Below are 27,687 nucleotides of genomic sequence, written 5' to 3'. Positions count from 1 at the left end.
GGGAAATAACCTGGGCTATTTAAATATGGGTGGTTTGTAAGGTTCTGACTTGTATGGCCTGTGCCTGTGCAGTAGCACAAAGCTGCTCCTGTATTGCTTTGTGCTAGTGCGTAGGCCATGACTGCCCAGTATAACCGTTCTTATACACGCATGGGGGCATGCCCGCTAAGGCGACAGTCCCGGCAAGAAGCCATTTCTGCAATGCAAAACTTGTCCCAGTATAGGAATGATCACGGTTACAGATTGGCTCAGGGAACACATGTTTCCTTGCACCAATATTTGCTTCCTTTGGAGCCATCAGGAGCATGCAAACACATGCAAGAGGAACTATGGGTGCGCATAAAAGATGCACAGCGGAAGTGAACGTATGTGAGTATCACTTCCAGGCAGCAGAAGTAGCCAGGGGTGGACTGACCATTTGGGCACTCGGCACGGACCAAGGGCCCGTGGTCAGGGGGGGCCCGCTCTGGGGTGGCAGCGCAGTGAAAGGGAAGTAAGGCACAGCCGTCTCCCCCCCCTTCCCTCACCTTGGGGCTCCCCTTTCCTCACTCCCCCCTCCAGAATAGCAGTTGTGACAGCGGGTGGCAGGCACAGAGGAACACTACCTCCTATACCTAGCGCCAGAGGAAGATCTATGTGCCGCTGGTCTGGTGATGTCACTGCCTAGACCAGACCAGTGGCACACTGATCTTCCTCTGGTGCTGGGTATAGGAGGTAGTGTTCCGCTGCACCTGCCGCCTGCTGTCACGCTGCTATTCTGGATGGGGGAGCGAGGAAGGGGGAGCCCCAGGTGAGGGAAGCCGCTGTGCCCTGCTTCCCCTTCACTGCGCTGCCACCCCTCCTACTGGGGACACCTGGTTACTTATTCTTGGGACACATATGGACCTGGCTATCTATACTGGGGACACCTATAGACCTGGCTATCTATTCTGTGGACACCTATAAACCTGGCTATCTATTCTGTGGGCACCTATAGACCTGGCTAGCTAAACTGGAGACACCTATAGACCTGGCTATCAAAACTGGAGACACCTATAGATCTGACTACTTATACTGCGGACACCTATAGACCTGGCAACCTATTCTGGGGACACCTATAGACCTGGCTATTAAAACTGGAGGCACTTATAGATCTGGCTATCTAAACTGGGGACACCTATAGACCTGGCTACTTATACTGGGGACACCTATAGATCTGGCTACCTATACTGGGGACACCTATAGACCTGGTTACTTCCACTGGGGATACCTATAGACTTGGCTACCTATACTGGGGGCACCTATTTTGGGGGAACTGCTGCCAGATTAACTATTTTTGGGGAACCACTGCTGCCGGATTAAGTGTATTTTGGGGAACAGCTGCCAGATTAAGTGTATGTTGAGGGAACAGCTGCTTCCAGATTATGTGTATTTTGGGAGAACCACTGCTGCCAGATTACATGTATTTTGGGTGATGCGTGTATTTTGGTTGATACATGTATTTTGGATGATCCGCTGCCAGATTATGCATATTTTGGGGAACCACTGCAAAATTATGTGTATGTTGGGGGAACCGCTGCTGCCAGATTACGACTATTTTGGGGGAACCACTGCCATATTATTTGTATTTTGGAGGAACCACTGCCAAATTATGTGTAGTTTTGGTGAAATGCTGTCAGATTACATGTATTTTGGGGGGAAACACTACGGCAGAGCTCAAACTTCCCTGGCAGACCTTTTACACCACTGCTAAGGTCATGTATATTTGGCCCCACCCATGACCACATTCTGTTGGGTGGCCACACCCATTTGTTGGCACGCCACAGGGTTTTTTATCACTAAAAAATATCGGGCTTGATTCACAAAGCGGTGCTAACAGTTAGCACGCTGGTGAAAAGCCCCTTATCACGCCTTAACTCAGTTTAGGCATGATAAGTTTAGGCGTGATAAATTTAGCACCGCAGTGCACAGCTGATCAAAAGTTTTGTGCTAGCAAAGTCTGGTGCGCGCAAAACGTTGCATAGAGTTTAATGGTGCTGCTTTGCGCGTGGGACTTTGCAGGACTAAACTTATCTAAACTTATCACGCCTAAACTTATCTATACTTATCACGCCTAAACTTATCACGCCTAAACTGAGTTTAGGCGTGATAAGGGGCTTTTCACCAGCGTTGTGCAATGGTTATCACGCCTAAAGTCTTTTAGGCGTGATAACTGGTTTATCACCGCTTTGTGAATCGAGTCCATACTGTCAGTAAATTTTTATATCTTTGTTAGTAAAATATAACGTGAAAGGTTTACAACACTGGTATGAGGCCCCATAATCTCCTATTGCCCGGGGGCCCCATGAGTTTTCAGTCCGCCCCTGGAAGTAGCTAATGTCCTGTCTTCCTCACATGAGCCTGGGTGTTCTCTGCTCTGTCACACGCCTGGCTGCTTTTACTTACACTGCATCCATAAGTGCAGCTTCATACAGTGGGTTGCAAAAGTATTCGGCCCCCTTGAAGTTTTCCACATTTTGTCACATTACTGCCACAAACATGCATCAATTTCATTGGAATTCCATGTGAAAGACCAATACAAAGTGGTGTACATGTGAGAAGTGGATCGAAAATCATACATCATTCCAAACATTTTTTACAAATAAATAACTGCAAAGTGGGGTGTGCGTAATTATTCAGCCCCCTGAGCCAATACTTTGTAGAACCACCTTTTGCTGCAAATACAGCTGCCAGTCTTTTAGGGTATGTCTCTACCAGCTTTGCACATCTAGAGACTAAAATCCTTGCCCATTCTTCTTTGCAAAACAGCTCCAGCTCAGTCAGATTAGATGGACAGCGTTTGTGAACAGTAGTTTTCAGATCTTGCCACAGATTCTCGATTGGATTTAGATCTGGACTTTGACTGGGCCATTCTAACACATAGATATGTTTTGTTTTAAACCATTCCATTGTTGCCCTGGCTTTATGTTTAGGGTCATTGTCCTGCTGGAAGGCGAACCTCCGCCCCAGTCTCAAGTCTTTTGCAGTCTCCAAGAGGTTTTCTTCCAAGTTTGTATTTGGCTCCATCCATCTTCCCATCAACTCTGACCAGCTTCCCTGTCCCTGCTGAAGAGATGCACCTCCCGAGCATGATGCTGCCACCACCATATTTGACAGTGGGGATGGTGTGTTCAGAGTGATGTGCAGTGTTAGTTTTCCGCCACACATAGCGTTTTGCATTTTGGCCAAAAAGTTCTATTTTGGTCTCATCTGACCAGAGCACCTTCTTGCACATGGTTGCTGTGTCCCCCACATGGCTTGTGGCAAACTGCAAACGGGACTTCTTATGCTTTTCTGTTAACAATGGCTTTCTTCTTGCTACTCTTCCATAAAGGCCAACTTTGTACAGTGCATGACTAATAGTTGTCCTATGGACAGAGTCTCCCACCTGAGCTGTAGATCTCTGCAGCTCGTCCAGAGTCACCATGGGCCTCTTGGCTGCATTTCTGATCAGCGTCTCCTTGTTCGGCCTGTGAGTTTAGGTGGATTGCCTTGTCTTGGTAGGTTTACAGATTTGCGATACTTCTTCCATTTCTGAATGATCGCTTGAACAGTGTTCCGTGGGATGTTCAAGGCTTTGGAAATCTTTTTGTAGCCTAAGCCTGCTTTAAATTTCTCAATAACTTTATCCCTGACCTGTCTGGTGTGTTCTTTGGACTTCATGGTGCTGTTGCTCCCAAGATTCTCTTAGGGCTCGTTTCCACTGTTGCGACGCGATTTCGACGCATTCCGACGCTTGTAAAAACGCATGCGGATGCGTTTCCGCATGCGTTTTTACCCGCGATTTCGCGTGCGATTTCGCATGGCAGGGTGCCATGCGAAATTAACCATGACACTGCCAGGGCAAAATAACATTAAAAAGGTGCGAAATCGCGGGTAAAAACGCATGTAAAAAACGCATGCGTTTTTACTATTAAACACATTGTATGCGATTCGCCTGCATTCCACTCGCAGGCAAATTCGTTGGCTGTTTTGTGCGTTTTTTCACCGCTTGAAAAAACGCACATCACCAACGCAAGAGTGGAAACAGGCCCATCCACTTACATTACATGTGCGAATCCGCATGCGTTGGACGCATGCGGATTCGCGATAGTGGAAACGAGCCCTAAGACAACCTCTGAGGCCCTCACAGAGCAGCTGTATTTGTACTGACATTAGATTACACACAGGTGTACTCTATTTAGTCATTAGCACTCATCAGGCAATGTCTATGGGCAACTGACTGCACTCAGATCAAAGGGGGCCGAATAATTATGCACACACCACTTTGCAGTTATTTATTTGTAAAAAATGTTTGGAATCATGTATGATTTTCGTTCCACTTCTCACGTGTACACCACTTTGTATTGGTCTGTCACGTGGAATTCCAATAACATTGATTCATGTTTGTAGCAGTAATGTGACAAAATGTGGAAAACTTCAAGGGGGCCGAATACTTTTGCAACCCACTGTATTACAAATGGTTTGCGGTGTTTTGCAACTTGTACATTATTGTGAGGACCATTAGACATTTTTCAACTTCCATCTACACTGCCTAACATACTACACCATCTGGGCCCCCGATTTTCCAAGGTAGAGATGCTTTATATCTCTCAAGCCATCTCTAGTCAGGAGTGTGTACTGTACTCAGTGGGCCTGATTCACAAAGCGGTGATAACTCAGTTATCACGCCTAAAAGACTTTAGGCATGATAACCTTTGCACCACACTGGTGAAAAGCCAGTTTAGGTGTGATAAGTTTAGGCATGCTAAGTTTAGATAAGTGTAGATAGCGTGCAACAGTGGTGCTCAGCAGAGCTCGAATATTCGAGTATATCGAATATTCGAGCTCTTTTTCAGCTATTCGAGCTCGGTATTCGAGCTCCGAATAGCTGGAGCTATTCGAATGGGCTATTCGAGTGCACTCAAATAGCCCATTCACTATTCGAGCTATTCGAGCAAACGGCGCTATTCGAGCTCGGGTACCGAGCTCGAATAGCGTCATAGCCCAGATTGATGTCCTTAGAGCCAATCAGAGGGCTCCCAGGCCCTCTGACGGCAGCCAATCACAGAGGGGGACCCTGGCCAGCACCTACCCTATAAATAGCGGCCGCCATTTTAGGTTTCTCCGTCCTTGCCTGAGACTTGCATAGAGAGAGAGTTGCTCCTTTGTGCTTTGGCTTAGCAAGAGCTCTATTGTGGTCATTTACCTAGCGTTTTTGCTCACATACACCTCCTATACACACCTATATTGTTGTTAGTTAGATAGACATTGTATTTTAGTTAGTAGCTTTTGTGTTACATAGACAGAGACAGCTGCTGCAGGCAAGCTTACACAGCTTTAGGCCTCAGGGCCTGCCTGTGTGGGCAGCTGTTCTCTCCTGTCCTCTGTTTATTTCTCTCATCTATACCAGTATTTCTGCTGTCCTTTACTACTGATTGATTCTGTATTTAGTATTGTAGTTATACTGTACTAGGGCACTCACTGTCACTGTTCATAGGCTACTAGCTCCTGCGTGTGTGCACTCACTGTCTGTGTACTGTACACACACACTCTATTTCCTTCTGATTACTGATTGATTATTGTAATTAGTTGTACTTACTGTTACTACTTACTCTTACTGTACTATAGGAGTCTAGGACACTCAGTCACTGTTCATAGGCCACTAGCTCCTGCGTGTGTGCACTCACTGTCTGTGTACAACACACTCTATTTCCTTCTGAAGTTCTGATTACTGATTGATTATTGTAATTAGTTGTACTTACTGTTACTACTTACTCTTACTGTACTAGGACACTCAGTCACTGTTCATAGGCTAGCTCCTGCGTGTGTGTGTGCACTCACTGTCTGTGTAGTGTGTACACACTACACACACTCTATTTCCTTCTGATTACTGATTGATTATTGTAATTTCTAGTTGTACTTCCTGACTGTTACTACTTACTTACTGTAGTAGGGACACTCACTCAGTCACTGTTCATAGGCTAGCTCCTGCGCGTGTTTGCGCGTGCGTGCGTGCACTCACTGTCTGTAGTGTACACACACTAAATTTACTTGTGATTACTACTGATTATTGTAACTGCTAGTTGTACTTCCTGACTGTTACTACTTACTTACTGTACTAGGGACACTCACTCAGTCACTGTTCATAGGCTAGCTCCTGCGCGTGTTTGCGCGTGCGTGCACTCACTGTCTGTAGTGTACACACACTAAATTTACTTGTGATTACTACTGATTATTGTAACTGCTAGTTGTACTTCCTGACTGTTACTACTTACTTACTGTACTAGGGACACTCACTCAGTCACTGTTCATAGGCTAGCTCCTGCGCGTGTTTGCGCGTGCGTGCACTCACTGTCTGTAGTGTACACACACTCTATTTCCTTCTGATTACTGATTGATTATTGTAATTTCTAGTTGTACTTCCTGACTGTTACTACTTACTTACTGTACTAGGGACACTCACTCAGTCACTGTTCATAGGCTAGCTCCTGCGCGTGTTTGCGCGTGCGTGCACTCACTGTCTGTAGTGTACACACACTAAATTTACTTGTGATTACTACTGATTATTGTAACTGCTAGTTGTACTTCCTGACTGTTACTACTTACTTACTGTACTAGGGACACTCACTCAGTCACTGTTCGTAGGCTAGCTCCTGCGCGTGTTTGCGCGTGCGTGCACTCACTGTCTGTAGTGTACACACACTAAATTTACTTGTGATTACTACTGATTATTGTAACTGCTAGTTGTACTTCCTGACTGTTACTACTTACTTACTGTACTAGGGACACTCACTCAGTCACTGTTCATAGGCTAGCTCCTGCGCGTGTTTGCGCGTGCGTGCACTCACTGTCTGTAGTGTACACACACTAAATTTCCTTGTGATTACTACTGATTATTGTAACTTCTAGTTGTACTTCCTGACTGTTACTACTTACTTACTGTACTAGGGACACTCACTCAGTCACCTCACCCACCAACCCACTCCATTAAAGTACCCCACTTTTCACCCGCCCTTTTAAAAAACTTTTGTCTTTACGCCCAAAACATCGAAGATGTCTGGAAGTGGCAGCCAGCGCGGTTTGGGCAAGGGGAAGGGCAGCAAGGGAATCAGGAGGAGAGGGAGCAGCATTGTGGCAGGCCGCGGCCGCGCCACCATGCACAGTTCCGCAGCAGCAGCAGGCGTCAGTGGCTAACATTCCTCCCATAGCCACTGGCCGTGGACGCCTTGGGCGCCGCCCAGCAGGAGCATCTGCAACTCACGCTGCAGAGACACAGCAGCAGCAGCGTGTAGCACCTGCTCCGATTTTCCTCCAGCTGGGTCGGAAACGTCCCATTGAGGAAAAGGATGCAGACACTGTGGTGCAACTGATGACGGAGGATGAGCAGCCCGCCATCAGCTCTGCATCCGAGGCCTCCACCCTCACCACCACCACCCCTGTTCGCAGCAGCCGCCCAGCAGGGTCTGGGGAGGAGGCCAGTTCACCGTCAGTCGCCGACCTGTCATTCAGCACTCTTTTGACCCCAGGCATGATGAGTCAATTGTCTGCTGTTGTTGGCGATTTGGAGGAGGAGATGCTGATGGGCACTTTGGGGGATGAGGGATTGGACAGCAAGACTGTGGCGACAGTCAAGCAGCCCATCCATGCATCAGGAGAGGAGTTTGGGGGGTCATCATCCCAGCAGGACATGTTTCAGGAGGGGGAGGATGATGATGACCCGGTGACAGACAGAGACTGGGTGCCACCACCTCCAGGGGATGTCGTCCTCAGCAGCTCTGAGGAGGAGGAGGAGGATGCGCTTGTGGGCCTTGCAAGGAGGCGCATCATTGCAAGCATTGGCAGCAGTAGGCAGGTCCCACAGCCTGCTGGTGTCTCAGGCTCAGCAGCAGCAGCAGCATCTGCCAGTACCACCACCAGCCGCACCCAAGCCCCCCCCCCAACCACCACAGGGAGACAGGCAGCAGCGCTTCCATGCCGTAGGGGGATGTTTTTGTCACCAATCTGGCGATTTTTCACCATGCCCACTGTGTACAGCAAGTACGCCACTTGCAACCACTGTCAGCGGAAGTTGAGCAGAGGTGCAGACCCCTTAAAGTTCAGCACCAGCTCGCTCATCAACCACCTTGCTGCGAAACATTTCCACCAGCATGAGGAGTTCCAGAGGCTGAAGGCATCTGGTGCTGGCAGTGGCACCACACCCATCACTGCACAGCCTTCAGCAGCAGCAGCAGCAGCAACAGCAGCCACCCGCCCTCCTGCTCCTCCAGCAGCACCAGCAGGAGTGCGGAAACGCACTGCTCCTCCCCCCTCTGCAACTCCTGCCGCCGACACTGAGGCCTGTTCTGGCAGCCAGTCCTCAGTGGCCTCCTCTGCTGTGTCTGCTGATTCCCGTGCCAGCAAAAGGCCACGCCAGAGCCTTTTGAGCGAGTCCTTCCAGGGGGTGGTTAGGGCTCTGCCTCCCAGCAGCCGTCGCGTGCGGCAGCTGAACGGCTTGCTGGCACGGGCCATGTGCTCCCAACTCCTGCCGTACACGCTCGTGCAGGAGGGGAAGCGACATGCGGGCGCTGCTTGCTTGTGCAGCCCCAGACTGGCAGCTCCCCAGCAGACACTTCTTCGCCCGCAAGGCCATTCCTGCACTGCACCGCTTTGTGATGGCCAATGTGGAGCGAGGGCTGGAGCACGCGGTTGGTGAAAGGGTCCACGTCACCATGGACTCCTGGAGCAGCCGCTTCGGGACAGGCCGCTACCTGTCCTTCACTGTCCACTGGGTCAGCTTGGTGGAAGGGGGTGAGGATGGGAGAGCAGCAGCGGGCACAGCAGCAGCAGCAACACAGTGGGTGGTGCCACCCCGCAGGGTCAGGGGAACTGCAGCAGGTTCCTCCGATCCTCTGCCATCCTCCGGCACACCTGGCCAAACCCCCCGCCTCAGCAGCAGCGTGAAGGCCCGCCACTGCCAAGTGCTGCTGCAGTTGGTCAGCCTTGGCAAGACCAAGCTGACGGCAGCCCATGTGTTGGCCAAACTCTAGGAGCAGGAGAGGATTTGGCTGACCCCCAGAGGCCTCAGAGTCGGAGAGGTGGTGGCCGACAATGGGGCCAATCTGGTTGCTGCAATTGACAGGGGAAACCTGACCCACATCCCCTGTCTTGCCCACGTGCTGAACCTGGTGGTGCAGAAGTTCTTGCGCACCTACCAGGGGATGGGCGAACTGCTGGAAACAGCAAGGAACGTTGTGCGTCACTTCCGGCACTCGGCTGCAGCCTGTGCGAGCCTGGAAGACGTGCAAAAGGAGCTGGAGCTGCCACGCCATAGGCTGATCCTTGACGTTCCGACTCGCTGGAACTCCACCCTGGTGATGTTGGAGCGTCTGGTTGAACAGAAGCACGCTGTCAACCAGTACCTTGCCCTGGCCACTGTTTCCGCCGCTCAGAGAAGGGACAAGACCAGCAACATCCCGTCCATCGTCCCCGATGATGACTGGAGGCACATGCAGCAGGTGTGCTTAGTGCTGGCTCCCTTTCTGCAGGCCACTAACATGGTGAGCAGGGACCATGCTATGGTCTGCGAGTGGGTGCCCCTGGTTTGTCTGCTGAACAGGGCCCTCGATGCTTTGCTGGAACAGGGAGCGGCAGCCTTGGACCAGCAGGAGCGGCAAGCAGCTGCACAGTCCACCTCTGAGGGGGAGGAGGAGGAGGACTTGGTGGAGGTCCCTGACCTTGCTGCTGATGAGGGGGAGCAGCACAGTGCAGCTGAGTTGGTGCGGGGGTGGAGAGAGGATGAGGCTGACGAGGCAGAGGAGGAGGATGAGGACAGCACTGCCATCGATGTGCCAGCACACGTGGCCCGCCTCTTCCCAATGGCAGCGCACATGCTGGCGTGCCTGCGCAAGGACCCCAGGGTGATCCAGATGAAGCAGAGGGAGGACATCTGGATCAGCATGATGTTGGACCCACGCCTCAAGGGGAAGTTGAGCCAGTTCCTGCCGCCTGCAGGAGGAGACCCAGCGCAACAAATAAGGAGCTTGCAGCAGGCCCTTGTTGAGCGCTTGGAGGAAGCCTTCCCCCAGCCTTCCACCCCCACTGTCCAGCCAGCACAGAGGCAGCAGCAGGTGCCTGCATCCAGCAGCAGCAAGCGCCCCACAGACCTGCTGTCTCTCAGCCACGAGCTCTACAGGACTGTAGAGGCTCCGGCAGCAGTGACTAGAGAGCAGCATCCTCCTCCGGTCACAGCCAGCGCCTGACCTGCATGGTGGCTGACTACATGGGGTCCTACAGCAGTCTTGACAGCGATGCCCCTGTTGATCCCATGGAGTATTGGGTCAAGCGCCTGGAGATCTGGAGCGAGCTGGCGCAGTACGCCCTGGAAGTGCTGTCCTGCCCCCCTTCCAGCGTGCTGTCCGAGCGCTGCTTCAGTGCAGCTGGTGGCGTGCTCACCGAGAAACGCTCACGTCTGTCTCACAAGTCTGTGGACAGACTGACGTTTCTCAAGATGAACCAGGCGTGGGTGGAAGGTGAGTTCCTGGCCCCTGTTGTCGGCGAGAGGGGGACATGAACTGGCTGCCGGAACTTAGAACCATCGTTAATGTGCCTTACCACCCTTTACCACCTCCTGGCTCCTGCTCACTAAGCCAGCCTGGTTCACTTTGACTATTACGTCGCATGCAGCCACACATTTTACACCTACAGTGGGCTGCTGTGTACTGCCCTTCTGCTGTCTGTCTGTGTTTCCCACTGCCAGGGTACACAGAATTACCTTCTGCTGCCACTCTGCCACCAGCTATTACGTCAAACAATAGCTATATTGGTTGTAAAACCAAAACCAAAAAAACGTTAAAAAAAAAAAAGGTTTAATTTCTCTGAGGTGCCCGGGTTGAAAACTGTGTTGTCCCAGTTGTGTATTGGACACGATGTGGGCTGCACGACCGCTGTCTGGGACCTCCTGTTGTGTTTATTTACAGCCCTGGTATCACCGCTAGGTACCAGGGCTATTATGTCACGCTGCCTACCTGCTGCCACACTCACACTACTCCTCCATTCCTCCTGCTGCTGCTGCTGCTGTCGGTCTGTGTTTCCCACTGCCAGGGTACACAGAATTACCTTCTGCTGCCACTATGCCACCAGCTATTACGTCAAACAATAGCTGCTCACATAATTACTCCTCCATTCCTCCTGCTGCTGCTGCTGCTGTCTGTCTTTCCCACTGCCAGGGTACACAGAATTACCTTCTGTTGCCACTCTGCCACCAGCTATTACGTCAAACAATAGCTATATTGGTTGTAAAACCAAAACCAAAAAAACGTTAAAAAAAAAAAGGAGGAGGAGGAGGAGGAGGAGGAGGATGATTAAAGGAACATCCCCACATAATCACTTGCTGTTGTTACTTGGAAAAAAAGATGTTTCTTGCATCATTCACCCTCAAAACAAGTGTTGGAAGCTATTTAAAGTGAACCAGAGACGAAGCACCCTCGTGTATTTTACCATAGAAATCAGTGGGAACATTAGAGAAAACATTTACCATGCTCTCTGTTCCATCCTCACTGCTAAAAGTGTCTGTTATCTAGCTGAGATAAGAATCCAGGACTGAGCATTGTTTTGGCTTTGCTATAATGACTCAGCTATAATGATTCCTGAGCAAAGCCAGCAGGGGGCAGGCTTGGACTTGAAAAGACATCAAAGAACACAGTCTCAGCTATAATTATTCTGTAGCAAAGCCAGACCGACTGCTTAGTCGGGATTCTTATCTTAGAGGTGATAACAGGCAAATTAAACAGAGAACAATGTAGCAAAGAGCAGATTAGGTGTTTACTGTCATGTTCCCACTGATTTATAAGGTAAAATACATGAGGTTGCTTCATCTCTGGTTCTCTTTAAGGGCAATTCGAATAGTCAGCTCGAATAATGAGCTCGAATACCGACTCGAATAGTGAGCTCGAAGTCCGAGGTCGAATCGAATAGTAAAAATTATTCGACTCGAATATTCGACTGACCTCGAATAATTTACTATTCGAATTCGACCAAACTCGAATTTTAAAAAGGGGTATTTGAGCACCACTGGCGTGCAAAGTCCCGCATGCAAAGCAGCACCATTAAACTCTATGCAAAGTACACCAGACTTTGCTAGCGCAAAACTTTTGATCAGCTGTGCACTGCGGTGCTAACGCAGTTGGTGCTTAAACTTATCACACCTAAACTTATCACACCCAAACTTATCATGCCTAAACTGAGTTTAGGCGTGATAAATGGCTTTTCACCAGGGTGCTAACTGTTAGCACCGCTTTGTGAATCAGGCCCCGTATTTGATGCTTCCAGACCTGTTACAGCTCTAATAATACTAGTTATGTAAGGAATACTGTTCGGACAATTTATGATTTATATTTTAAGGGACAACCAAAAAATTGAAAAATGCATACATATAAACGTACATTTCTCCAAGAGGAAACTGCACTATAAATACATTTTTCCTCTGTATGGCAGTCACTTCCAGCAGTAGGGAAAATCTGACAGATATGTCAGGTTTTGGACTAGTCCATCTTTTCTTGGGGTATTCTCAGTTTTTTTTTTTTTTTTACAAAAGCATTTACTAAACTGCAGTTGCTCAGTCCAACTGCCAAAATACTGTGCAGATGAGTAGGGAAGCTTGCTGACATCTCAGTATAGATTCTTTCCATGGAGTGCTTTTGTAAAGTATGAAGGTAATACTGAGATTCTCCCTTGAGGAGATGTACTAGTCCAAAGTCTGTCAGATCTGTCAACTTTTTATTAGCTACTGTAAATCAGAACACAGGGTAGGGACACCAAGAGCCAAATATAGTGTAGCATGTACTGGTAGTTGAAATGAAGTATGATAGAGTAATAAGCTATACTCACAAATAGGGATGCTTGTTCGGAATGCGGAAATCGGTAATACAAGTGCGGTAGGCGGATTTCCGCGGAAATCACAGGAATTTTTTGCGGAAATGTCCGCTGACTTTAACATCGATTTTCTTAAAAACAACAAGGTCTTTTTGATTTTTTTTCCTTGTTCCCACTCTTCTGTTTAATGTACCCTGAAAATGTGGTGTGTCTAGGACTTATGGGGTCTTTGCCATTAACCGCTAAAGTCAGCGGATTTTGACTGTAATGTAAAATGCAGAAAATCCGCATTACCTACATATGCAGTCATTTTAAGCCAATCAGAAAACTCAGAATGAATAAGCCAATCAGAGAATGCGGAAATTTCTGCCTATATCCCCATTCTCTGATTGGTTTACTCATTCTGAGTCTTCTGATTGGCTTAAAATTACCGCATATCTGGTAATGCGGATTTTCTGCAGTTTACTTAACAGTCAAAATCTGCCGACTTTAGCGGTTAATAGCAAAGCCCCCGTAGGTCCTAGAAACACTAAATTACATTAAACAGAAGAGTGGGAACAAGAGGAAAAACATTTGTTTTCAAAAAGACCTTGTAGTATTTCCGCGATTTCTGTGGAAATCCACATCGGAATGCAAAAATCGGTAGCAGAAGTTGGCAATGGCGGAAAGCGGATTTTTCGCGGAATCAGAATTTGGCATTTCCGACCATCCCGGCTCACAAAGCAGGGTTACTTCAAAGGCAACCACTGTATAAGCAGGTGTGGAGATTGGACCTGACCCCACTGGAGGACAGAGGTGCCTGGCTCTTCTACTGACCACATATGCTAGTGCTCCATTGTTATTGCCTGATGAAGTGGGATCAAACCTGCGAAACGTGTTGCATTGTCCCCCGGAGTATGAAAATAAACTTGTTCTATTTGGCACATTGGCAATTTTTGCGTCTGCTTGGAGGAGGTAGGTCCACCACTGCCTCCTCATGTTTTACACTTTTTAGATACTTTTATCCTTTTGACGCCTCTGTATCCATACTACGCTATAGCTACTGTAAATGACAGCAGCATAGGAAATAAGAAATCTATACTGAATTTTACTCAGTAAGAAATGTACATTTTACTGTATATGTATGCATTTTAAATTTTAATTTTTTTGTGATATTGGTCCTAAAATATCACACACGTAATAATGACCCTGCAGAAGAGAAGCAAATATTATAATATGACTTACTGGGAGCTGGAACATAGTCATTAGCAGCAGCACCTCCAGCACCAGAACGCTTCCCTGAAATACACAGAGAGGAAATCAGCATCAGGTAATCATTTTCTCTAGCACATTCTTCATTTAGCTTGCATGCAGTATTTGAGTGAGTTGGTTGTTTAGTTGGCTGGTGTGTGTGTATGTACTTGTGATGTAAACATCTTGTTGTGTGGTTGACTGTGCATTAAGTTGGACATGTGTATGCCGGAATGTACGGAAGCATGAGCTGTGTAAGCGGGGGTCAACTCAGGCTGCCACCTCCCTTCCAAAGCCTTCCATCTTCTGACACTTCTGTCTTCACAGTGGAAGTTTCAGTGGAGCGCATAAGAAAGGAGATGGTGGCCTAGGGGAGTTAGTCCTGCTTACACCGCCTGCACTTTTTTTGCAAATCCTTATGAGAACATTGAGAAATCTGTGAATCTGGTTTAAATTTGTAAATGCCATCCAATTGTCAAAAAGGAAATCCTGGAGATCATTTTTCAGCCCTCCCTGGCAGTCAGTAAGTTCACCTATCCCCTGCAGTTCATACATAGATAAAAAAAGGAATGTAAGAACAACTTTTCCTCATTCACCTTTTAAAGTAAACTCAAGAGCAAGTAAACACACCACCTGTTCCGGGGGGCTAGCTGGTTCAGGTAGAGCCCCGTACCACTCCTGGCTCCAGTTTTCTGTTAGTTTTGGTTTTATATTGAAAAAAATAATGTCTGTGACCGTGGGGCCATGATTCTGCAGATGCTGCTGTGTGCTCTAGTGCAAGAACACATAGTGTGGAGAGGAGAGGTGGTGGAGGGGCGGGGAGAGCCAGTGAGATGGTTCTGAGAGGGGTGGGGAAAGGGGATTATGCAGGAGTGCCTCTCCTGCTAAGGACGCCCCCTCCCCATTAGTCTAGCATGGCATTTAGATGGAAACAGGTCTCTGTATCCCATTTTCCCCCCTGAATCCACCTTGGGTAAACTTTAATGAAAACAATTCCCAAAAACCTCTTTTTGGTCTTCTCTCCTCATTAACCACTTAGGATTCCCTGACATGAGTCTCACGTCCTGATTGGCCACCCTGAAGATTTCAGGATGTGAGACTCACAAAGGAAAACAGAGAAATGCACCCTGGATGTATTTAGAGAGTTTAGCCTGTTTAATTCCCCCTCATTTGTATCTAATCACAAATTGTAATTTGATCTCTCCCGTGTCACATGACTGCCACAGAGATGGCAGATAAACTCATTTGAAAGCACTGGCTGCTAACAATATGTCTGCTTCCATGAACCAGGAAGTAAAAACAGTGCAGATGTATTGCAGGATTTGTATCAGCCGTAACAAAGACATTTTTTTGTTGTTGTTTAAAGGTTATTATGCTGTTGTGTATCTTTCAGAGCAGAGAGGACGTTCTGATTTAAGGTCCGCTTTAACAGCAGCCCCTATGCGCTCATGTGTATGCCCTTGCACATCCCTGTAGACTCGATACCACTCAGGCACCTGTTTAATGAATGATTGCTGCTATCTCCTACAGCAGTAATCAATCCCTTTAAAAGGGTTTAGTGTAAAAAGTAAAGAAAAAAAAAAAGTTTTAAAAGATGGTACCAGAGTGAAAAATATTTTTTTTCTTTGGATTAATTTTTAACCCCTTCCTAGCCTATGAACCCCATGTGCCACCTGTACTTGGCCTTAAGTAGTGCCAGCTGTAGTGATCGCATACAATCGCTAAGGCAACATTTCAGGTCCCCAATCCTATACAGATGTATTGATCTGCCGTTGCCTATCAGGGCCCTGAAGTGTCTTCCTAGTGATCAGATCCGATCACTACAGATGCACAGTCTGGGGATAATGGTCCGCTACATGCCCAACTAGTAATGAATAGAGATGGCCCAAACGGTTCGCCGGTGGACAGTATCCGGTGAATTTCTGCTGTTCGCATTCTCCGCGAACTGTCATCATATGGCGTGTTCGACCCGCCCCCTATACATCATCATGGAGCTAAACTTTCACCCCTTACCTCACAGTCAGCAGACACATGGCAGCCAATCAGCTAGCACCCCCTCCTGGACCCCCCACCCATCTATTAAAAAATCTGTTGTGGTGGCCATATAGGGTTCATTCTCTGCTGGCTGATAGTGAGTAGGGTCAGACTTGCTGCAGATAGCTAGGGAAAGCATTAGCTAGGCCTGTGTTCTTGTTCCTCACTTGCTGGGAAAGCACTCCAAACAGCCTTTTTGAGGGCTAGCACATCGGTCTCCTGTGTTTTTTTGTGTGTGTGACACTTTACAGCCCACTGATACCCAGAGCTGTGTGTTCACTACTGCTGTTGCCTCATTAAGCTGCAGGCAGAGAACCACTCCAGTGCATTATTATTTCAGTGTATTCTAATAGTACTATTGCATTTCTCTGTGTGAGACGCTCCACAGCCCACTGACACCCAGAGCTGTGTGTTCACTACTGCTATTGCTACATTAACTGGCAGACAGTACCACTCCAGTGCATTATTATTCCACTGTATTCTGATAGTACTATTGCCTTTCTCTGTGTGGGAAACTCCACAACTGCCCTTTAGGAATTAAAAACTTTGCGTCAACTCCGTAACTTTTGGTGGGACTTTTGGCATGGATCCCCCTCCGGCATGCCACAGTCCAGGTGTTAGAGCCCTTGAAACAACTTTTCCATCACTTTTGTGGCCAGAAACATTCATTGTAGGTTTTAAAATTTGCCTGCCCATTGAAGTTTATGGCAGTTAGCATGTTCGCAAACATTTGCGTAAGTTCGCAGTCGCTGTTCGTGAAAGGAAAATAATATGTTTGCAACATGTTTAGTAATGAATTAAGACATATGTGGTGTTTAGCTGGGAAGAGCCAAGGAATATATTTCAAGGTGCTTTGTAGTAGTGGCATTTGTTACATAAAAAATAGGAAGGGTGGAACATGAAAAAAGTGTATTTTCTGCATTTGTGGTTCCATGGCAAAATGGCTTTAAAATAGAAAAAAATAGGGAAATAATATTACCCAAAAAGAGCCTAGGTTGTCCTGAAAAACGAAAAAACAACATATATTTCCCTTGGATGACAAAAATAATAAAAAAAGTTATTGCTGCATCAACAGTGAAACAGCTGAGTGTCAAAATTGTCAGGAATCCTAAGCAGTAAAACCCAGGAATGCGTACGGGTTATGGATACATTTGGGGGTGAGATGCTGCACTGAGCCTACAGAGTCTCTGATAGGGATGTTATTCAGTGACTCATTATTGTGTGATCACTAAAGCAATTCTGGTGTGAGGCATCATTGGAGATTGCAATGCCGTATGGATAATAAAGGGGTCCTTCACTTTCTGCCTTGTGGAAGAACCCCGCCTGCTCCTCCTGAGCCATCTATGTAGGTTCATGTCTGGGTTTCCTACACAGATAATAAAGCTGTGACTTGTATCTATCAGACTTACCTGACTGTATCCTCCATACAATGACTCCAATAACAGCAGCAATAAGGGCTACGGCAAGAGTGACAACCACACCGATTACTATGTGCATCATATTGTCCTTAGACCCTGCATTGGGCTCTGAGAGGGGAACATAAAGGAAACATCACATGAGATGTGCTGAGGATCTGGTGCAGACAACAGGCCACTCCCCCAACCAATATTAGTACAGATACATAAAACATGGGGTTGTGAAGGACAATATCATTTGTGAACTTATAAAAACAGGTCTGAGATGAATCTGTGATTACTCATATAAAATTACCAAAAATCTTGATGCATATTCTCAGTCCAACAAATACCTGATGCATGTTTCACGGTTCTATGGCTGCTTCATCAGAGGTCACTTATTTACATTCATCACACATCAATTTTAGATCTGTCTTAAAACTCTGGGATACCAAAAACACTGGGATATCTCCACTGTGAGATACAATGTAGGAGAATCTGATGCTGCAGTGCTCTATGGCACCCGGGTGGGGCATGAAAAGTAGTGAAGATGTGAGAGAACCTTACTTTGTATTAGGATATGAATTTAATGCAAACGTAGTCTCCGATGAAGCAGCCATAAAAACACACATCAGCTATTTGTCAGACCGGATTTAGGTATAGGTATCAAGATTTAGATGCACTGTATATGTCTACATATACATAGAACTGTTCAGGGAACTTCTTGGAGAAGGTCCTTGACTTGGGAAGATCCAAATGTGTTATTGACACCTGCAGAAACAACAATTCAGGAGCACCCAGAAAGAAGACTTTCAAAAATAAAGGTGTGCCAGGTCCTCACCCCTGTACCTAGGGGTCAAACAATCTCAGAATCACAAAGGTCCGGCACCACACGAAGTGAATAAAGCTTAGTGGTTGTTTATTGCAACATCAAGCAATACAAGGGCAACGACAGCCCGCTGTTTCGGCCTGTAAGGCCTTTGTCAAGTTGCACAAAAAAACACAAAGTGACCATGTACAAATATAAGCACACAGAGCCCCGCCCCCTTGGGACATGAGCCAATCCAGAGCGTAGGAACGAGCGGACCTGATGGGAAACAGTCTCCGTGCAAGTGCACCAATCAATACATAGCAAAGATATATTTCAAAAAAGAGACTCACCAATCAGGGAGCGCCGTGAGTCAGTGTAATGTCCTTACGAGCAGCCACTGACAGCGCATCAAGTTCACGCAGCTAACCCCTGCAATGGGAGGCCGCAATGATGACATCAGAGTCATGTGCATAAAGCACATGACTCCAGCGTCCAATCACGCGCGCCGCCTGGTCGCTCAGTAGGACACAAACACTCTGAGCAGTCGGCGGTGGGCGGAGCGGCAAACGTTGCCAAGCAACATGTAAATATCAACAAGAGCCGCATACTCACTGTACCGCCGGCTGTCAGAAAACATATTACGGCGCTCGCTCCTCCTCACAAGCTGGATCTGTGGAGATAAAAACAATAAGAAAAAAGATGCATTAAAAAACAAACTCCAAGTATTCACTACAAAAGCATATACATTCAACAGATTAGGACTGATGGACAAAATCACAATATATAGATGAAAAATAGTTAAATACATCAAATACAAAAGTTTAAGTCGTATTCTCTATTAAGGCCAGCTCTACCCATTGCGCCAAGGCGCCTGATCCACCCCGCCTCCCTCCTCAACAGCTCCCTGGTGCGATCACTACCCCTCCAAGATACCGGAACCCCATCAATTGCCATCACACGCAATTGGGCCACGCTATGGTGACAGGAAGTAAAATGTTCTGCCACTGCCTGGCCCGCAGTTTTATTGCGGATCGCCGTTTTGTGACCAGAGATACGTACTTTTAAATTCTTTGTTGTCATCCCCACATAAATGTAACTGCATGGACATTTGATTAAATAAACAACATAGGTGGAATCACAGGTAAATCTACCCCTTATCTGGAAAGTGGCACCAGAAGAGGGATGTTGAAATGTGTTCCCCCGCATGACGTTGCCACACATGTGGCACGACATGCAAGGGAACATGCCACGCCCAGATAACAAAGGCTGGGTCGTGGAAACTGCCCTTTTGCGTAATTTATCCCTGACAGTGGGTGCACGTCTGAAAGACATCAGGGGAGGGTAACGGAATTCCGGTACCCTGGGAAGACCATCACGAAGTAAATGCCAATGTCTGCGCAAACTTCTGGATACCATGTCACTACATGCATTATATGTGGATACAAAGGGAACACGATTAAAATTTTTCTTAGGCTTATTCCGTCGTGTATCTGGATTCATGTGTAAAGTAGATTCTGGATAGCCACGTAATCGAAATTTGTGCGCTAGTTCAACTTTCCTTGTCTGACACAACTCAGGCTCGCTCACAATGGAATCTATCCTCTTGAACTGGCTGCTAGGGATACTATCCCTTACCCCTGGTGGATGGAAACTGTGATAGTGTAAGGTTGAGTTTTTATCTGTAGGCTTGATATAAAGGTCCGTGAACACGGTACCATCACGTCTACACACCAGCACATCCAAAAAAGAAATTGAAGTGACACTCCAATTCACAGTGAGCCTGATGGAGGGACACTGCATGTGGACCTGTTGGATGAATTGATCCAATGCCGAACGTGGCCCCCTCCAAACGCAAAAGATGTCATCTATGTACCGCCACCAGCAAAGCGCATGGCGGCGGAACAAAGAATTGAGATAAACAAATGACTCTTCAAAGAGTCCCATATATAAATTTGCATAGGAGGGAGCCACGTTCGAACCCATGGCTGTACCACGGCGTTGTCCATAGTATCGCCCCCCAAACTCAAAGTAATTGTATTTCAAAACAATATTGAGAAGTTGAATCAAAAAAACACGTTGATCCAATGAGCAATCAGTGTGAGTCATAATGTACCAGTCCACTGCCTCTACACCTCCATCATGAGGGATGGAGGTGTAGAGGCTTTCAACATCGAGTGTGACAAAAGCCACATCATCATCCAATCTGGGTAAGGTAGAGAGTCTTTCAAGAAACATGCCAGTGTCGCGCAGGTATGAATCCAATGATCGCACCACTGGCTGCAACAAACGATCAAGATACTGCGCCAGTGGAACAAAAACGGAGCCCACCCCAGCCACAATGGGTCGCCCAGGTGGGGACACCAAAGTTTTATGTATTTTAGGTAAGATGTAAAAATGTGGCGTGGATGGGCTCCGCTGTTGTAAATAATTAAATAAATCGCGATCAATGACATGCCTCCTCAAAGCTGTAGGACCTCCATGATGTACCTCTGTATAGAACCCAAAGGATCACTATCCAATATACAGTACACATCTCCATCAGATAATTGTCTATTGATCTCATAGTCATATTGGCTGCGATTCATCACTACCACGGCACCACCCTTGTCTGCCGGACAAACAATAATATCTTTGTTATTTTGAAGCGATTTCAAGGCCGCACCCTCCAACCGTGAGAGATTGTGTGCAACCCTGAAAGTGCCACCCCTAAATTCATGTTCAATCTGCTTCAAATCATCAGATACTCTCTGCACATAAGAATCAATAAGTGCATGACTGGGGGGTCTAAAGCTACTAGTGTTGCGCAAACCAGAGTCTCTGAGACGTAATGTGTCCATAGGGTCATGATCAACCTCCTCTGATCTAAACGGGAGGGGAACACTGAAAAAATGTTTCAATTTAAGTGTCCTAAAGAAGCGGTGGAGGTCCTGCTCTAATTTGAAAAAGTCTGGTAAATTAGTAGGACTGAATGAAAGTCCATAATTCAAAATTTGTGTTTCAATAGCAGACAGTTCATAATCGGATATATTTACCACCAGAGTGTCCCCTACTAGTGGCCCCGTCTGGGTCGAAGGTTCATTGCCTTGATCGGGGGTTTGCCTTTCACGCCGGTGCCTATACCGCCGGCCCCCTCTCCGTTGCCTACGTCTTGGGGGTGTGCTGGTGAAACATCCCGTGAAGTGTTGACATCCTCTGAACCAGAGGAGCCAACTCCAGAACCCTCTCCAGTGGGTCTCCTCCTTGGATGTATCCTCCTAGGACGTCGTGACGGTGTTTTCTGTGTCGCGGTCGTTACTTTCTGCCAGGGGTAAACATACCCAGTTGTATAATCCGCCTTGTCACGGTTAAATTTGGATCTCTGCACATCCTCCAAGGTTTTAGTATGTGTCTCCATCCTTTTATCCAAGCCGTCCTTGTAACTTGTCCAATCATCCTCAGACAAGTGATCTTTAATTTGCCCCATTACTTGAGCAATTTTTTCTTCAAGGACCGGCAACTCCTGCTGGATCCGGACTATTGTGAGCAGCATGGCATCATAGGAGGCCTTATTCCAAATTTTCTCCCACGTGCCACAGAACTCAGTATCTTTAGGGAACAGCTGGGGGGCCACATGAGACCTGACCCCTCTCGGAATTCTGTGAGCACGACAGTAATCAGCTAAAGTCCTTGCATGAAGATCCAAGCCAATCAAGTTCTTCTTCAGAGACTCCACTTCAGACTGTAGAGGTTTAACATCTGGTCTAGATAGGTAGGGTGTCCCAGACCCCACTGACGCCAGAATAGAGGCGGCCTGTATCCCTGAATAGGAAAAGGTGTCCACCGCTTGTCCATCTGTATCAGTCATGGTGCTACACTGCAGTTGGTACTAAGTAATGCAGAAACAACAATTCAGGAGCACCCAGAAAGAAGACTTTCAAAAATAAAGGTGTGCCAGGTCCTCACCCCTGTACCTAGGGGTCAAACAATCTCAGAATCACAAAGGTCCGGCACCACACGAAGTGAATAAAGCTTAGTGGTTGTTTATTGCAACATCAAGCAATACAAGGGCAACGACAGCCCGCTGTTTCGGCCTGTAAGGCCTTTGTCAAGTTGCACAAAAAAACACAAAGTGACCATGTACAAATATAAGCACACAGAGCCCCGCCCCCTTGGGACATGAGCCAATCCAGAGCGTAGGAACGAGCGGACCTGATGGGAAACAGTCTCCGTGCAAGTGCACCAATCAATACATAGCAAAGATATATTTCAAAAAAGAGACTCACCAATCAGGGAGCGCCGTGAGTCAGTGTAATGTCCTTACGAGCAGCCACTGACAGCACATCAAGTTCACGCAGCTAACCCCTGCAATGGGAGGCCGCAATGATGACATCAGAGTCATGTGCATAAAGCACATGACTCCAGCGTCCAATCACGCGCGCCGCCTGGTCGCTCAGTAGGACACAAACACTCTGAGCAGTCGGCGGTGGGCGGAGCGGCAAACGTTGCCAAGCAACATGTAAATATCAACAAGAGCCGCATACTCACTGTACCGCCGGCTGTCAGAAAACATATTACGGCGCTCGCTCCTCCTCACAAGCTGGATCTGTGGAGATAAAAACAATAACGTCCTAGGAGGATACATCCAAGGAGGAGACCCACTGGAGAGGGTTCTGGAGTTGGCTCCTCTGGTTCAGAGGATGTCAACACTTCACGGGATGTTTCACCAGCACACCCCCAAGACGTAGGCAACGGAGAGGGGGCCGGCGGTATAGGCACCGGCGTGAAAGGCAAACCCCCGATCAAGGCAATGAACCTTCGACCCAGACGGGGCCACTAGTAGGGGACACTCTGGTGGTAAATATATCCGATTATGAACTGTCTGCTATTGAAACACAAATTTTGAATTATGGACTTTCATTCAGTCCTACTAATTTACCAGACTTTTTCAAATTAGAGCAGGACCTCCACCGCTTCTTTAGGACACTTAAATTGAAACATTTTTTCAGTGTTCCCCTCCTGTTTAGATCAGAGGAGGTTGATCATGACCCTATGGACACATTACGTCTCAGAGACTCTGGTTTGCGCAACACTAGTAGCTTTAGACCCCCCAGTCATGCACTTATTGATTCTTATGTGCAGAGAGTATCTGATGATTTGAAGCAGATTGAACATGAATTTAGGGGTGGCACTTTCAGGGTTGCACACAATCTCTCACGGTTGGAGGGTGCGGCCTTGAAATCGCTTCAAAATAACAAAGATATTATTGTTTGTCCGGCAGACAAGGGTGGTGCCGTGGTAGTGATGAATCGCAGCCAATATGACTATGAGATCAATAGACAATTATCTGATGGAGATGTGTACTGTATATTGGATAGTGATCCTTTGGGTTCTATACAGAGGTACATCATGGAGGTCCTACAGACAGCTTTGAGGAGGCATGTCATTGATCGCGATTTATTTAATTATTTACAACAGCGGAGCCCATCCACGCCACATTTTTACATCTTACCTAAAATACATAAAACTTTGGTGTCCCCACCTGGGCGACCCATTGTGGCTGGGGTGGGCTCCGTTTTTGTTCCACTGGCGCAGTATCTTGATCGTTTGTTGCAGCCAGTGGTGCGATCATTGGATTCATACCTGCGCGACACTGGCATGTTTCTTGAAAGACTCTCTACCTTACCCAGATTGGATGATGATGTGGCTTTTGTCACACTCGATGTTGAAAGCCTCTACACCTCCATCCCTCATGATGGAGGTGTAGAGGCAGTGGACTGGTACATTATGACTCACACTGATTGCTCATTGGATCAACGTGTTTTTTTGATTCAACTTCTCAATATTGTTTTGAAATACAATTACTTTGAGTTTGGGGGGCGATACTATGGACAACGCCGTGGTACAGCCATGGGTTCGAACGTGGCTCCCTCCTATGCAAATTTATATATGGGACTCTTTGAAGAGTCATTTGTTTATCTCAATTCTTTGTTCCGCCGCCATGCGCTTTGCTGGTGGCGGTACATAGATGACATCTTTTGCGTTTGGAGGGGGCCACGTTCGGCATTGGATCAATTCATCCAACAGGTCCACATGCAGTGTCCCTCCATCAGGCTCACTGTGAATTGGAGTGTCACTTCAATTTCTTTTTTGGATGTGCTGGTGTGTAGACGTGATGGTACCGTGTTCACGGACCTTTATATCAAGCCTACAGATAAAAACTCAACCTTACACTATCACAGTTTCCATCCACCAGGGGTAAGGGATAGTATCCCTAGCAGCCAGTTCAAGAGGATAGATTCCATTGTGAGCGAGCCTGAGTTGTGTCAGACAAGGAAAGTTGAACTAGCGCACAAATTTCGATTACGTGGCTATCCAGAATCTACTTTACACATGAATCCAGATACACGACGGAATAAGCCTAAGAAAAATTTTAATCGTGTTCCCTTTGTATCCACATATAATGCATGTAGTGACATGGTATCCAGAAGTTTGCGCAGACATTGGCATTTACTTCGTGATGGTCTTCCCAGGGTACCGGAATTCCGTTACCCTCCCCTGATGTCTTTCAGACGTGCACCCACTGTCAGGGATAAATTACGCAAAAGGGCAGTTTCCACGACCCAGCCTTTGTTATCTGGGCGTGGCATGTTCCCTTGCATGTCGTGCCACATGTGTGGCAACGTCATGCGGGGGAACACATTTCAACATCCCTCTTCTGGTGCCACTTTCCAGATAAGGGGTAGATTTACCTGTGATTCCACCTATGTTGTTTATTTAATCAAATGTCCATGCAGTTACATTTATGTGGGGATGACAACAAAGAATTTAAAAGTACGTATCTCTGGTCACAAAACGGCGATCCGCAATAAAACTGCGGGCCAGGCAGTGGCAGAACATTTTACTTCCTGTCACCATAGCGTGGCCCAATTGCGTGTGATGGCAATTGATGGGGTTCCGGTATCTTGGAGGGGTAGTGATCGCACCAGGGAGCTGTTGAGGAGGGAGGCGGGGTGGATCAGGCGCCTTGGCGCAATGGGTAGAGCTGGCCTTAATAGAGAATACGACTTAAACTTTTGTATTTGATGTATTTAACTATTTTTCATCTATATATTGTGATTTTGTCCATCAGTCCTAATCTGTTGAATGTATATGCTTTTGTAGTGAATACTTGGAGTTTGTTTTTTAATGCATCTTTTTTCTTATTGTTTTTATCTCCACAGATCCAGCTTGTGAGGAGGAGCGAGCGCCGTAATATGTTTTCTGACAGCCGGCGGTACAGTGAGTATGCGGCTCTTGTTGATATTTACATGTTGCTTGGCAACGTTTGCCGCTCCGCCCACCGCCGACTGCTCAGAGTGTTTGTGTCCTACTGAGCGACCAGGCGGCGCGCGTGATTGGACGCTGGAGTCATGTGCTTTATGCACATGACTCTGATGTCATCATTGCGGCCTCCCATTGCAGGGGTTAGCTGCGTGAACTTGATGCGCTGTCAGTGGCTGCTCGTAAGGACATTACACTGACTCACGGCGCTCCCTGATTGGTGAGTCTCTTTTTTGAAATATATCTTTGCTATGTATTGATTGGTGCACTTGCACGGAGACTGTTTCCCATCAGGTCTGCTCGTTCCTACGCTCTGGATTGGCTCATGTCCCAAGGGGGCGGGGCTCTGTGTGCTTATATTTGTACATGGTCACTTTGTGTTTTTTTGTGCAACTTGACAAAGGCCTTACAGGCCGAAACAGCGGGCTGTCGTTGCCCTTGTATTGCTTGATGTTGCAATAAACAACCACTAAGCTTTATTCACTTCGTGTGGTGCCGGACCTTTGTGATTCTGTTATTGACACCTGAAAATATCCCTTTCCTGCCATTACCCAGACAAATATGATGCACTATTAGGCCTCGTTCACATCAGAGGAGCGCAGATGGCATGCGATGCGAACGGAGCGCATCCGATCGCACGCCATCTGTGCCACTGCCCGCTGCGCTGCTGATCCCATCCATTGACAGTGATGCGCTTGCGGGCAAAATGCAGGCAGCAGTATGCAAGCGCTTCCCAGCGCATCATACTGCTGTGCAGCGCAGTAGATATGAACGGTAGAAGGGCAGTCTATGCCCTTCTGCCAATCCTGCGTTTCAGCACATCATACGCGCTTCCATATCCGCACAGAAGCACGTATGATGTGAACGAGTCCTAAGTCAGGAGCTATAAACATTCCTTTATCTAAGGTGCTACCTTCAGCTTCTGGTAGTTCTTGCTGTAGTCTCTAATACACATACGGAGGAATGGCCATCAATTATTCATTTCTGGGGGGAAATCTCTCAGGTGTATCAGACATGGATATGTCACACTGCTGGGCTCACAGAAATTGCTCTATTGCCCATGATGGTCCCAGATCCTATCTCCCCAGATACTGCCCAATAGCTGCCCGGCATCAGGGGCGCTGCTAGGATCCTAGGAGATCAGGGGCACTTTTGGGCACTCCAGATGGAAAATGGGTGTGGCCACACATCAGAATGTGGGTGTGGTCATGGGTGGAGCCAAATTTACATGAACTTAACTAAGTAGACCTGCCCAGAAAAATGTTGCATGAAGCCCCATCTCCATTAATACAAAAAAAAAAAAAAAAATGCAGCATATCACATAAATAGGCAGTACCTGGCTTCTGTGCTGGCTGGTCTGGCTTTCTGCTGGGCGTTCTGGCCTGCCACCAGGTTATCTGGCAGCTCCCCCATAGCATTCCCTGACCTTCCAGTGGACCCCATCTCATGCTCCCACGGGCTTCCCATTGAGGCACCACAACTTCCAGCATGCCCCCATAGAATAACCACAGCTCCCTGCATGCCCCCATAAAGGCATAACAGCACCCAGTATGGTACCACGGCACCCACATAGAGGCATGATTGATGTACCACAGCTCCCAGCATGCCTGACATTGAGGCACCACAGCTGACTCTGCCTGGGGGACATCCGGGGCACATCTAGAATAGATCCGGGGCACGTGCCACTGATCGTTGGGGCTAGCAACGCCCCTGCCCGGCATTCATTACCAGGAGATGGGGATTAGTGCAGACGTATTCATGCATATGCGCAGCAGTTTGCAGAGTCCCAGGACTTTGCAGCGATTGACCAGCTGAACAATAACATTTGCAACAAGGATTATTGGATTGTGGCCCACACAATTTCTATCATAATAGCTACAGTTATTGTGGTTATGAGGCCGTGAGCTTTTAGGATGTTTACCCATACAGAAGGAAGGGGGAGGGGAGAACGCTCCTTTATGTCATTATACACAGTGGGCCATTTATATGGATACACCTTATCTATGGATACACCCCACATACAACACCATACCATACATTTTTTTGTTCCAACAGTCTTGGAGGGATCTA

At 47.4% G+C, this 27,687-nt stretch overlaps 1 protein-coding gene across 4 annotated transcripts in view; it reads right to left on the bottom strand.

Moving 5' to 3' along the window:
• Window positions 1-27,687, bottom strand: part of LOC137528712 (class I histocompatibility antigen, F10 alpha chain-like) — a 318,384-nt gene that overhangs the window by 180,798 nt on the left and 109,899 nt on the right. For 2 of the 4 annotated variants that reach the window (XM_068250221.1, XM_068250222.1), the window contains exons 5-6: window positions 17,523-17,639; window positions 14,074-14,127 (exon numbers count right to left, since the gene is read on the bottom strand). The exons of the other annotated variants lie outside the window; for them this stretch is intronic. In XM_068250221.1, the coding sequence (XP_068106322.1) occupies window positions 14,074-14,127; window positions 17,523-17,639 (171 nt within the window). The remainder of the gene's footprint in view (window positions 1-14,073; window positions 14,128-17,522; window positions 17,640-27,687) is intronic. 4 annotated transcript variants of the gene reach the window in all.

The sequence above is a fragment of the Hyperolius riggenbachi genome, chromosome 8, assembly GCF_040937935.1.
Source record: "Hyperolius riggenbachi isolate aHypRig1 chromosome 8, aHypRig1.pri, whole genome shotgun sequence".
NCBI classification, from domain to species: Eukaryota; Metazoa; Chordata; class Amphibia; order Anura; family Hyperoliidae; genus Hyperolius; species Hyperolius riggenbachi.
Note: the sequence above shows the minus strand (reverse complement) of the source record. Positions and strands in the feature narration are given on the sequence as shown.